General features: G+C 40.2%; 1 protein-coding gene across 1 annotated transcript in view; it reads left to right on the top strand.

The window, feature by feature from the left end:
• The first annotated feature begins 1,015 nt into the window (after positions 1-1,015).
• Positions 1,016-14,113, top strand: part of ND-B12 (NADH dehydrogenase [ubiquinone] 1 beta subcomplex subunit 3) — a 54,345-nt gene continuing 41,247 nt past the window's right edge. The window contains exon 1 of the mRNA XM_045736242.2: positions 1,016-1,092. Coding sequence (XP_045592198.2) covers positions 1,031-1,092 — 62 coding nt within the window. The 5' untranslated portion in view covers positions 1,016-1,030. The remainder of the gene's footprint in view (positions 1,093-14,113) is intronic.

Below are 14,113 nucleotides of genomic sequence, written 5' to 3' on the forward strand. Positions count from 1 at the left end.
GGGTGGGTTATGTCTTTTTATTGATCGTGTTTAATTTTTGCTCTAATAAATAACGATTGTGTTTTGTCCGGCGGCTTAGACTCCTGCTTTAAGGTCGGTAATTTGCATTACCTTCTAATGTAGACTTGATAATGTAAACAGTGTGAGCAAAATTGCTTACACAGCCACCCTCACTGTCTGATGGAGTCGGAAAAGTTACATGAACTTAGAGAAGGCTCTATAACAAGTGTTCAGGAAATATGTAAAAAATTTATTCAATATCATTTACCGATGATCTACTACTTTAAATTTACTTGGTCCACTCACACACTAGTGGCCTTGATGAGGACAGGGAGCCGGCGGCTTGTCAAAGGTCCCCCACTTGTTAGGTTTGCTAACAGCAGTAATACGAGTTTGAGTAAAACTAAGTACTACCTAATAAACTCCATGAAACCAAACCTACCTTACCCCTAAATGTCAACTCATGTCTTACAATTGTAATCAATGCTGTTTGTTGACCAACTTGTATTATTGCTATTCTCTGCCTTGTTCCCCCCATTTTTTTTAACACAATTTATACCTTGAGCTCAATTACTATTAAGTTTTAGTCTAAGTGTTCACCCCCCCCCCTCACCTTGCCTGAAACGCTATGCGTCCAAGTGGCTTTAGGTATTGTATGTACTGTCTCTATCTTTAAATCCAACATTATGTAACTCAGTGTATGTACCCTTACCTGAATAAAAAATCTAAATCTAATCTGGCTGACTGTGACCTTTCACTGGTGTTCACGAGAAAGGGGGGGAGGGGGTATGCAGGATAAATATCGGTTATGAAACTAGCTTACCACATACAAAAGTTCCTTGGCTTAGAAACTTAACTTGTGGTTGGTCTCAAATCCATTGTTGATATAAGTGTACATTTAATTTTGTAGCTAGCTTAAGACTGTAATTTGCCCAAAACACTTTGCTTATTAGTGGCTTTAGTTTTAGAGCTTTCCTTGCCTATGTATTGAATTCTATATGCATTTTCCCAGGGCCGTCTTGACAGCATTATGGGCCCCTGGGCAAACCAGTGTGCTGGGGCCCCGTTGACAACCACTCATAGAAATAAAAAGTAAATGGTCAATAATATTAAACATTTTATTGGCACTAACAAAATTGGTGTTTAAACATTACAAACATGCTGTAAAGCAGCAACTAATCATGATAAACATTTGAACATTGGACACTGCATGAAAAACAATAATAATTACCAGAAAATAAAAAATAATTGTTCTTAATTTTCTAACAAGAAAACTACCTTTAGGTTACAAAGTGAAGCGGCAATAGGCAATCTCATAAATGCCCTCCACAATATAAACTAGGAATCTGAATTTAATAATACACAGGATATAAATTCATTAACTAGCCTCTTCCTTTCCAAAATTCTAAGCCTTTACAATACTTATTGTCCTCTCCTCACCATGCAAGTAACTGGCAAAAGGTTAAATAATCCCTGGCTCACTAATGGCATACTCGAAGCAATCGACAAAAAACATGAATATCAAAAAAAACTTAGGATTGGCCTGGTTGCAAAGGAAGTAGTTAAGAGGTACTCGTCAGTGCTTTCCAGTATAATAAGAAGAGCAAAGCGTTCCTATTATGAGAATAGATTCAAAGAAGCAAATGGCAACATGAAAAGCACATGGAGAGCCATCTCTAACATCTTAGGAGCTAAACAATATTCACATTTATTTATTTATTTATTTATATATATACAAGAAGGTACATTGGGTTTGTGAGAATACATTGGATAGTACAGTATTTACATTCTTGTAAAGCCACTAGTACGCGCAGCGTTTCGGGCAGGTCCTTAATCTAGCAGATAACCAGATAAAAATCTCCAAGGATGGTTACACCTGCAACAGATCTTGAAACAGCCACTGAATTTAATAGCTTGTTTTCATCGATAGGTGCTAACCTTGCCCGAAAAATCCCACAAATCCAGACACGTTACCACATATCTTTCGGGCAGCTAGCCAAACACTCTTCTCTCATCGATCAGCCTTACAGATGATGTGTCTATCATTCATTCACTAAAAACCAAAGCTGGGAACATTAGTGAAAAACCATCGATGGTATACAAGAGTGCCTCCCATGCCCTTGCACCACCCATAGCATTGCTGTTCAATAAATCCCTAGTGTCATACCTTCCCTGATATCCTTAAAAAAGCAAGAGTAACGCCAGTTCATAAAGGAGGTAACACGGCAGACATAAATAATTAGACCTATATCAAATCCACCTATATTATCAAAAATATTTGAAAAAATTATTTACAAACGGCTCTACTCATATCTCGTAAAATTCAATATACAGTGGTACCTCGGAATGCGATTGTCCCTGTATGCGAGGTTTTCGGAAGGCGAGGTGTATTTACTCCAAAAATTTGTCTCAGAAGGCGAGGGTTACTTCGGGAGGCGAGTTTGGACGCGAGTTTGTTGATACGCGTACAGCCGACCTAGCGCGTTCGTCGCCCCTCCGCCCCGCCGCCCCTCAGTTTATTATTGTCTGGCGCTCAGTGACTACCCCCACATCAATTCTTCTCGCGGATTTTCAGTGTTTTGTTGGATTTTTGGTGATTTGTCTATACAATTTGTTATTATATATCTCACCATGGGTCCCAAGAAAGCCAGTGGTAAGGATAAAGGCCAGAAAGCTCCTGTGAGGATGACAATAGAGGAGAAACAAGAGATCATTCGGAAGCATGAGAACGGTACACGTGTTGTTGAACTTTGTAGGCAGTACAACAAAGCCACATCAACAATATGCACTATACTTAAGAAGAAAAATAAGATTATGGGTGCTAAAGTGGCAAAAGGAGTAAGAACATTAACGGCACAAAGACCACAAATACTTGAAGAAGTGGAAAAGTTGTTATTAATTTGGATACACGACAAGGAGTTGAGGGGTGATAGTGTTTCGGAGGCCATTATTTGTGAGAAAGCCAGGGTGTTGCACGAAGACCTTCTAAAGAATACCCCTGCAACGAGTGATGCAGATAAGAAAGAGTTTAAGGCAAGCAGGGGTTGGTTTGAAAAATTTAGAAAGAGAAGTGGTATCCATAGTGTTACAAGGCATGGGGTTATGTGATGTGATTATGGAAGGGGACTCCCCTTCCAAACAGTAACTCCTCTCCTCCTCCCCCCTCCTCACCATCTTCCATACGCCTACAGCACTCGACAGTAAGGTAAGTAATAACTGGAACACAGTTTTGTAGGTTTATTTAGATGAATTAGGTAAATTAGGTATAAAAATTTAGTTTGATGTGGGGTTTTTGGGGTAGTCAGGAACGGATTAATTCATTTCCCTTTATTTCTTATGGGGAAATTAACTTCGGAATGCGAGTTTTCGGAAGGCGAGGCGTCTCCAGGAACGGATTAAACTCTTATTCTGAGGTATGCCTGTACCAAGTCCCTGTCAGTTTGGCTTCTGCTCCCAAAAGAGTACCAATGATGCAATTGTTGGTCTGCTGGACTTTGTCTACTCAGCCCTTGACAAAAGTTAGTTTCTGATTGGACTCTTTGTTGAAAGAGAGAGGCTTTTGATTGTTAATCATAACTACCTCTTACTTGAACTCCACCCTTATGGAATCTGTGGCCTTGCCCTGAACTATATCCAATCCTATCGTAGTGACAGACGCCAATATGTAGCCATCAATGATATAACCTCACCTACTCTACCACTACCCATAGGGGTGCCACAGGGCAGCATCCTAGGACCCCTCCTATTTTGTGTATACATCAATGATCTCCCTAAAGTCTCTAACATGCTTAAACCTGTATTGTTTGCTGACGATACTACTCTCATCTACTTTTACCCCAACCCACTTATGTTAAATAACGTTGTAAACAATGAATAAAAAAGTCCACTTGTGGATGTCAACCAACAAACTCTCACTAAATATAGAAAAGAACTACTACATCTTATTTGGAAGCAAATCGACAAATGCAATTCGGCTTCAGATAGATAATGCAAACATTAGTAATAAAAATGGAAAGTTCCTTGGCCTATACTTAGACAAGAGACTCAACTTTAGCACCCACATACAACACATAACTAAAAAGATTTTGAAAACACTTGGTATACACTCTAAGATCAGATATTATGTGGGAGCCGGTCGGCCGAGCGGACAGCACGCTGGACTTGTGATCCTGTGGTCTTGGGTTCGATCTCAGGCGCCGGCGAGAAACAATGGGCAGAGTTTCTTTCACCCTATGCCCCTGTTACCTAGCAGTAAAATAGGTACCTGGGTGTTAGTCAGCTGTCACGGGCTGCTTTCTGGGGGTGAAGGCCTGGTCAAAGGACCGGGCCGCGGGGACACTAAAAAAAAAAAAAAAAAAAAAAAAAAAAAAAAAAAAAAAAAAAAAAAAAAAAAACCGAAATCATCTCAAGATAACCTCAAGATAACCCTACTATGCTCTCTTCTCGCTCTATTATGAACTTATCTATCCCTATCTTACTTATGGTATCTGTGCTTGGGGTTCAACCGCTGCAAACTACCTTAAGCCCATCATCATCCAGCAAAAATCTGTTATCAGAACAATAACAAACAAAGCTTTCAGACAACACACAGCACCCCTGTTTAAATTCCTAAACATGCTAAACATAAATTTACTCCATACATTCTCTAGTCAATTACATTTATAAAACCCTTTTTTAAAGTGCAAACCCTGTTCTAAAACACTCCCTGGACAGATTTAATAGAACACATAATCACCACACCATACATAAATATCTCTTGGATATCCCCAGAGTCAAACTTAATCTGTGTTAACATACTTTTCCAATAAAGGGACCTAGTCTATGGAACTCACTCCCTAATGATTTGAAAAGCTGTCCAACTTTTGCCTTATTCAAAAATAAAACAAAGTGCTTTATCTTCGCACTGTATCTAGTGCTACCCAATCCCCCAATATTTGTACCCAAGCCATATTACTTTACTATTGTAATCTTAGGTATCATCTGATAACATGGTTGTTGTATTGAGTGCATATTCTACTGCATTATTCCTTGAAATTGTTCCTTGAAATGATCTTCATATTGTGCTTTAGTGAACCAATGTATGACTGTAATGTTAACCAAATGTACCTAGTAAACCTTGTTTCATTATTGTGTATTATTATTGTTATTCTAATCTGCTTTTGTCAAAATTTCTTGCAATGTACATGTAAATATTTTTTGTCAATTTTACTGTAAATATTCTACTTAAAATTATCTATAGCTGTAAAGTACCTGTAAACATTTTTTGTAAATTTTAGTTAAATTATCTAAATTATGTTAGTTTAAGGACTTGCTCGAAATGCTATGCGTGCTAGTGGCTTTACAAGAAGGTAAATTCAACTTAATTTCTATGTTCTCTGTTAACCCCCAATGTACCTTCTTATATATAAATAAATAAATAAATAAATAAATAATCGGCAAGCTACACAGATTAGATGGCGCAGTATGAAATTACTACAAACTTATCACAACAAGCATTTACGTCATTTCTTTTCAGAGAATTGCTTTATTAAGGGCTTGAAGCCAGTGGTCTTCAGGATGGCTGGCTTTGAATTCATATTCATTAAATTTGTCTAGTTTCCTGAAGATTGGTTTTCAGACTCAAGAATATCCTTGGCAACAAGGATGTTCACATCCTTTGATTTCAGGACCTTGTTTTTGTTCATTCTTTCTAGCTTGCCATTCCAAAAATTTGTGTGAAATTGTTTCCAGATTTTCCTTCCCCCCCCCCCCCCCCCCCCACAATCCTTCTGCCTCACCTTGTATTCAGTTGCTGTTCATTGTCAGCTGATAGAGAATCCAGTGCATGTTTTATTTTCTTGAACCCCCCCCCCCCACCCTTCCCCCCGTACAGAGCATGAACAGCATCAAAATGTGCTGACCATAGTATATCACAGATGCTTGACCACGAAATCTTTCCCCTAAAGATGTCAATACATTTCAGCGATGAGTAGAACTAGCAAAAAATGAATACAGATGCCGAACGAAGTCAAAGAATTTGACTGTCTGTAGACAACACTCTGCTGCTTTTACTCCCACCAAGTTCAGGCTATGTCCAGCACAGGGGACATAGATGGCAAACTCATCTAGTTGATTAATCCTTGCTTGCAATCCAGTATATTGTCCAGACATTCGAGGCATTATCTAATGACTGACGAAGGCAATTTAATAGTGGAATTTTTTATCATTAAAAAAATCCTCAACAGTGTCTGTATTAGATCTTTGACCCATGAGAAAAGATAAGGATGAACATCAAGAAACACTCCACAGGCCTACAGCTGTTAACCACTGCACTGTGCACCTGGTTTTGGCAAAAACTTCATAGTGCAATTATCAAGGGCATATTTTTGTTTTATAAATGTTCAGTAAAGTTAATGTCAGTTTCCAAATTCAACCATTTTCATTTAAAAAAAGGCGATGAAAACATTAAAAACACTAAAATATACTTAATTAAAAAAAAATTGTGGTAGTACAGTGGTTAGTATCAAACAGTAAATGTCAGTTGATTTGTGTGCAAAATGTCTGGAGTGGAATCTACACTTGCTGAATAATACTTTGACTCTTATTTCTTCAAGAATAGTACAAAGAACCTGTTGTCCCATTAATTCAATAGATTCTTCAAAAATATTTGCAGTTAAATATGACAGTTTCCCTTTTCCAGGATTTCATACATTTTGAGATGTTCTTTCAAGAAAAGGTTAAATTCACTCAGCAGCTATATATATAAATACTGTAACCCCGCGATTATCCGGGATTCAAACATCCGGAAAACGCCCTTATACGGCCAAAATCGTGATCGGATAGTTACCACAATATCCGGCCAAAATGGCCACAGGATCCGGATAAAAGCTGGTTTAGCCGGATGAAAATACGGCCATACCGTATTAATCCCGTCTGTGGCTCTAGACGCATGGTGGAGGAGGGGGTGGGGTGGGTGGGTGGAAGGGGAGCGTCAGGAGGGACCACCTGGGTACAGGAATTACCATTAATTTTAGAACAATTAATCATAGCCAAAAACAAATGAAATAAGTACTAGTAATTATGTAATAACATATAAATAAGTTTTCTAAAAGCATTGTTCACAGGCTGAAGTTTCCTTCAAAAATATTGTGAATTTTTTCCTCCTGGCGGCCTACGTAACGTGCTATAGCTGCCCCACCCCAAGTGGACCCGTCCAACACTGGTCAACCCATGTGCGTCCGTCCCTCGTGTTATACACAGTGCTGCGCCATTAGCGAAATATTTTTTTACATAGCTTTTTTATTTTCATAGTAACTTTGAACAATTTTGGCCAAGACTATGTCTGGTAGCAGCATCAATCGTTCTGGAAGTGTTAAGAGGAAGAAAGTTGTCCTAACAATTAAAGACAAGTTACTGTTATACACCTCAACCAGTGCGGCGTCACAGTGCTGCTCCATTAGTGAAATATTTTTTTAAATAACTTTCTTAATTTTCATAGTAACTTTGAACATTTTTGGCCAAGAATATGTCTGGTAGCAGCATCAATCGTTCTGGAAGTGTTAAGAGGAAGAAGATTGTCCTAGCAATTAAAGACAAGTTACATGTTGTTCAACAAGTGAGGCGCTACAGGCAAGCCAAGCGCCTTCAACAAGTGAGGCGCCACAGGCAAGCCAAGCTCCTTCAACAAGTGAGGCATTACAGGCAAGCCAAGTGCTTTCAACAAGTGAAGCGCCACAGGCAAGCCAAGCGCCTTCAACAAGTAAGGCGCAAGCAAGCGCCTTTAACAAGTGAGGCGCCACAGGCAAGCCAAGCGCCTTCAACAAGTGAGGCATTACAGGCAAGCCAAGCGCTTTCAACAAGTGAAGCGCCACAGGCAAGCCAAGCGCCTTCAACAAGTGAGGCGCAAGCAAGCGCCTTCAACAAGTGAGGCGCAAGCAAGCGCCTTTAACAAGTGAGGCGCCACAGGCAAGCCAAGCGCCTTCAACAAGTGAGGCATTACAGGCAAGCCAAGCGCTTTCAACAAGTGAAGCACCACAGGCAAGCCAAGCGCCTTCAACAAGTGAGGTGCAAGCAAGCGCCTTCAACAAGTGAGGCCTCACAGGCAACCCAAATGCCTTTAACCAGTGAGGCTTCAGCAGCTGGCAGTCAAAACTAACTTAGCTTATGAACTGTACAGTAATTTTAAGTGTTAATTTTAGTGTTGTGTTAGTATAGGTTACGTAAATTGTTAAGAATTTTTAACTTCAAGATGTGTGGCATCAATCAAGAAGACGAACACCAACAAGGTAAGTTGAGGTTTCTAGTTGAATATTTAATAATTGTATGTGGCAAGGCAATTAAAATTATGTTGTTTGTAGTATAAAAATAGTTGGAAATGGTCACTTTTGGACTCGTAGGTGAAAAAGTACCATTATCCGAAAAATGTGATAATCCGGCTGGGGGTCCTTCCCATATAGTCCGGATGATCGAGTGGAGACAGTAGTTGTCATTTTCCGCCGACCCAATAATCTGATTTTCTCCCCGAAATGGCAGACCTATAGAGGCAAGAAAGCAAATTACAGAAATCACACGTGTCAACACGTTATGCCAATTTCCCTGCTCTGAGCGATGTTGCTCAAGTATTAAAGAATCGACACTTAGTTTCTTTATGCTTTGTCAAATATGCATGTCATGCACTTTTGATGTTCTGCATTTTCATGTTCTACAATAACATTGATGTGTTTCCTATCATTGAACTCCAATGTAGCAAAGGGAGATTATTTCTTGGACAATAGGCAACATACAAAGCAGTACAAACATCCTTGGGATGGGGAATAGAGTAGCCATTGAAGTTTTACATTCTCGCCATTTTGCAGTTCATGTTTGAACACGGTTTGATAAATACCTTGCCTTCATATTCTCTACTCCAGCTGTTTTATACAGTCTATACGAGTTTAAAAGGTTGCCATCATGATTGACATGAGGGCTCACTATGAATCCAGTATTCTATTGTGATAGTATCAGTAATGTTCCATAGCCATGGATTTCTCTCTTGGATTGCAAACTCCTTTACTTTTATAGATTTTTTATTTCCTCTTGTAAAATGTCACCAGCAGCAGCAACGGGCAATGATGGTATGTCTGCTAAAACTGGGTGATTGGTAGCAGGAATGGATATAGATGTTATATCTGAAGGAACAGTACTAGTAGCTGATATTGCAGGAGTGGATGCTGATGTGGATGCTATATCTGAAGGAATGGCATGAATGGCTGTCGTTGCACCTGTGTTGAATCACGCTATTAATTTTGGAAGTTTTCCTATTTTCTCTTCCTACTCTGCAGTTCTCTTCATCTTCTGTGCTCCACTTAAAACATTACATTTCATTTCTGCTGAATGGGTTATTCACCTGGAAATATATATCTTTAATATTTAGTCCCACACCAGGATGTAGGGTTATATTATATAAGTGTGCTTTCAACGAGACCTAAATATTTAAACATTCTGCTTCCATAATAAACATGTCCTATGCTCATGGGGTCCCTAGGCCCATGTGTATGTCCCATCCTCATCCCCCCCTGTATGTCCCATCCTCATCCCCCCCCTGTATGTCCCATCCTCATCCCCCCCCTGTATGTCCCATCCTCATCCCCCCCCTGTATGTCCCATCCTCATCCCCCCCCTGTATGTCCCATCCTCATCCCCCCCCCTGTATGTCCCATCCTCATCCCCCCCCTGTATGTCCCATCCTCATCCCCCCCCTGTATGTCCCATCCTCATCCCCCCCTGTATGTCCCATCCTCATCCCCCCCCTGTATGTCCCATCCTCATCCCCCCCCTGTATGTCCCATCCTCATCCCCCCTGTATGTCCCATCCTCATCCCCCCTGTATGTCCCATCCTCATTCCCCCCCCCTGTATGTCCCATCCTCATTCCCCCCCCCCCCCCTGTATGTCCCATCCTCATTCCCCCCCCCTGTATGTCCCATCCTCATTCCCCCCCCCTGTATGTCCCATCCTCATTCCCCCCCCTGTATGTCCCATCCTCATTCCCCCCCCTGTATGTCCCATCCTCATCCCCCCCCTGTATGTCCCATCCTCATCCCCCCCCTGTATGTCCCATCCTCATCCCCCCCCCTGCATGTCCCATCCTCATCCCCCCCCTGCATGTCCCATCCTCATCCCCCCCCTGTATGTCCCATCCTCATCCCCCCCCCTGTATGTTCCATCCTCATCCCCCCCCCTGTATGTTCCATCCTCATCCCCCCCCCCTGTATGTTCCATCCTCATCCCCCCCCTGTATGTCCCATCCTCATCCCCCCTGTATGTCCCATCCTCATTCCCCCTGTATGTCCCATCCTCATTCCCCCCCCCCCCCTGTATGTCCCATCCTCATTCCCCCCCCCCCTGTATGTCCCATCCTCATTCCCCCCCCTGTATGTCCCATCCTCATTCCCCCCCCTGTATGTCCCATCCTCATTCCCCCCCCCTGTATGTCCCATCCTCATTCCCCCCCCCTGTATGTCCCATCCTCATTCCCCCCCCCTGTATGTCCCATCCTCATCCCCCCCCTGTATGTCCTATCCTCATTCCCCCCCCCCTGTATGTCCCATCCTCATTCCCCCCCTGTATGTCCCATCCTCATCCCCCCCTGTACAGGTATGTCCCATCCTCATCCCCCCCTGTATGTCCCATCCTCATCCCGTCATCGCATGGGGCCCATTGGACCCCATGCGATAAGACGGCTCTGTATTTTCCTAAGTAATTATAAATGAATTTGGGGGTTCAGTCTGTGAGCCCATCATGTACCTCGGTAACCCTTCCACTATCATCATGGGTGCTTGACAGCTGAATGGACAGCGCTTCGGATTTGTAGTCCTGAGGTTCCGGGTTCGATCCCCGGCGGAGGCAAATGGGCAAAATGTTTCTTTCCCACTGATGCCCCTGTTATCTGGCAGTAAATAGGTACCTGGGAGTTAGACAGGTGCTATGGGCTGCTTCCTGGAGGGTGTGTAACAAAAAGGAGACCTGGTCGAGGACCGGGCCGCGGGGACTCTAAGTCCCGAAATCATCTCAAGATAACCACCCACAGGATGGGTATGGGGTGCATAATAAATGAACTAAACTCTTTCCATAAGCTATACTAATATAGAGAATATAACTTTTTGTTGTTGTCTTCTTTCTGCTTGGTAGCTTGCATTATACTGTTGGGTAATCACTACGTGGTCTTCCTAGCTTTGTGCTATTTAACCCTTAACAATACATACAGGGGGTACCTCGGTTTAAGAATTTAATCTGTTCCTGGAGACGGTTCGTAACCCGAAAATTCGTAAACTGAAGCGAATTTTCCCATAAATAATGGGAAATGAATTAATCCGTTCCCGACTCTCCAAAAACTAAACTTCAAACTAAATTTTATATCTAATTTACCAAAATCTTATCTACAAAAGTATGTTCAAGTTATTACTTACCTTTACTGATGACTCCTGTTGGTGTATGGAAGATAGTGAGGAGGGGGGAGGAGGAGAGGTGTTACTGTTTGGAAGAGGAGTCCCCTTCTATTATAACATCAGGCAGTGAGGATTTCACAGGTGTACACTCTCTGGCACGTTTTGCCTGCATACCACTAGGACCTGCTTGTGGCTCACTGCTTGCTTGTCTTACTAAGAATCTGTCTAAAGACACTTGTTTTTCCCTACATTTTAACACTTGTCTGTAGTAAGACATCACATTGTCATTAAAAAGGTCTATGCAACAGCCTGCTACAGCTTTATCTGGGTGAGTTTTTCAACAAAACTTTGCAGTTCTTCCCTTCACACATTTTCTTAATGAGGAAGGGACATCCTCTACTGCCTCTACTCACAACTATTTTCTTAGGTTGAACCCTACCACTAGCTTTCTTGGGACCCATGGCGGGATATATAACAACAACTTTTATGCTCAAATGGCCAAAAATTCGAAAAAAATGTAAATTCTTGTGAAGAATTCAGGCGGGATAGTCACTGGACGCGAGGCACTGGTAAACTGAGGCGCGATCGCCATGCCACCACCGGCCGTACGCGTATCAACAAACTCATATCCCGCTGCAAAGTGCGTATCCCGATTCAAAATTTCCGAACAAATCGGCTCGTAACCCGAAAAGTTCGTAAAGAGGGACGTTCGTAACCCGAGGTACAACTGTGTATGATTTGACGAAAAATAATTTATAAGTTTTTAAAACTTGCACAAACACTTTCCAAAATTTTTTTTTTTTTTTTTTTTTGCCTAATCAACTAGGCAAATGCTCCAACTTTGTCTAAATGATCACAGCGCAACTTGAAAAACCAGAGAATCAAAATTAATCTTAAAATTAAATATTGAAAACTTCAGATTTTCAATTCAGAACAAAAAATATGAACCATTATTAATTGTTCATTTAATGTTGTTATTCTCTCAGAATAGCATATGATCTTCATTTTCATTAAATTAGAATGTAGGTTTTTAGTATAGTTTACTGTAAAAAAAATCAATAGGACATTTGAAATATGTGGCAAATTTTGACCAAAAAAAATTATAACTCCAAATGTATAAAGTTTATGAAAAATCCATTCTGATGGGATTGTAGAACAGAGCGCATACCGTCAAAATAGTGAGAATCGTTTAATAACTGGAATTTTAGAAGCCACTTAAAGTTGAAACTCTGGTTTCAGAGATAATTAAAGTTGAAGTTATCAACAATGAATAAAGGTAGTTTTAATTCGTTAATTGAATGTTTTAATAAATATTATTTGGCATTCTTACTCGAATATGTGAAAGTTGTAGGTCAATATGTGTTGAAATGAAGTCAAGAAAAAATAACCCCCAAAAAACACAAAATATAGATAATTATAATAAATATAATGATTTAGGGTATCCTTTATATAAGTGAAAAAGCCCTAATATGGTCCCTAATCATCAAAACAACCTAAAGAGACAGGAAAATAGTTTGAAATCAGAGAAAGAATCAGCCCAAAAAAATTCAAAGTCCCAAGTTTTGCCAGTTGTGACTGACCTATTTGTTGACTAATTTCATTCTATCTTCACGTAGTTATGAAAACATATGCATTCTCCAGGATGTAAAGGTTAAAATAAAATCAGATAATAAACAAAGGAGAAAAAATAACTAAAATCTTAAAAAAAAATTCCCCTAAAAAAAAAATTTTTTTGGGACATTGATGAAAGTAACATATATTAACATTGGACAATGTATTTATATATATAACAAAATAGATCATATTAACATAGTTATTCATTGTGTTTTGTGTTATTATGCATTACTCGGCAATGCTATAAAGGCACCAACTGCACATCCACTTTGTGGATACTTCTTACTACTTTTTTTCTTCTTTGAGCATAAGACAGGTGCTTGTATTTCTTTATTCCTGCATAATCCTTCAGTTAGTTATTAGGAGCTGTTCTTATCAATAAAACGTTCTTATTTTTCAAAAATTCGTCTAAAATCAATTTCTGAAAATATTTTTGAGTTTCACGACACTTGGAGACACTTAACACTTCACATAAGTTGGAGATTTGTTTAACATTTTTAAGTTATTTTTACATAATTCAAATATTTTTCGATGTTATGCCCCCTAAATTCTTGGTGATATGCGTGGTCACGGTTAATGACAATTACTTGGTCTTTTTATAACTGTGGCGCCTAACTCAATATTTATCTGAGGGCCACCATATCTAGTGGCCTCTATGAGGGCAGGAAACAAGTGACTTGCTTACCAAAGGTCTTGCCATAGCTCCTGAGAGATTTTGCCAACTGGATTTTGCACTACAGTAGTTTCCGGGCAGTTACGGCTACATAGGTAAGCAGTTCCATGGGTTTATAACCTTATGGATGAAAAAAGCATCAGTTTTCTGTCCTACATGTGACTTGTTGAGCTTGAAACCATTGCTCATTGCTTGTATTACATCCAATCTTTTAAATAAGTGGTCAAGATCAATATCTTCCAACTTTTTCAGTATTGTTTTTAATGAGATCAGCTTTGTCAGGTCTGGTTTGCAATTATTAGCCCATTTCTGGTACGAGTTTTCTTGGTGCTAGAAAGATTTTTGTTGCCGAGCGTTGAACTTTCTCCAGAGCAGATAACTTTCTGAAGATGAGATCTTTATGCTTGGATACAATAATCAGT

The sequence above is a fragment of the Procambarus clarkii genome, chromosome 6 (assembly GCF_040958095.1).
Source record: "Procambarus clarkii isolate CNS0578487 chromosome 6, FALCON_Pclarkii_2.0, whole genome shotgun sequence".
Lineage (NCBI taxonomy): Eukaryota > Metazoa > Arthropoda > Malacostraca > Decapoda > Cambaridae > Procambarus > Procambarus clarkii.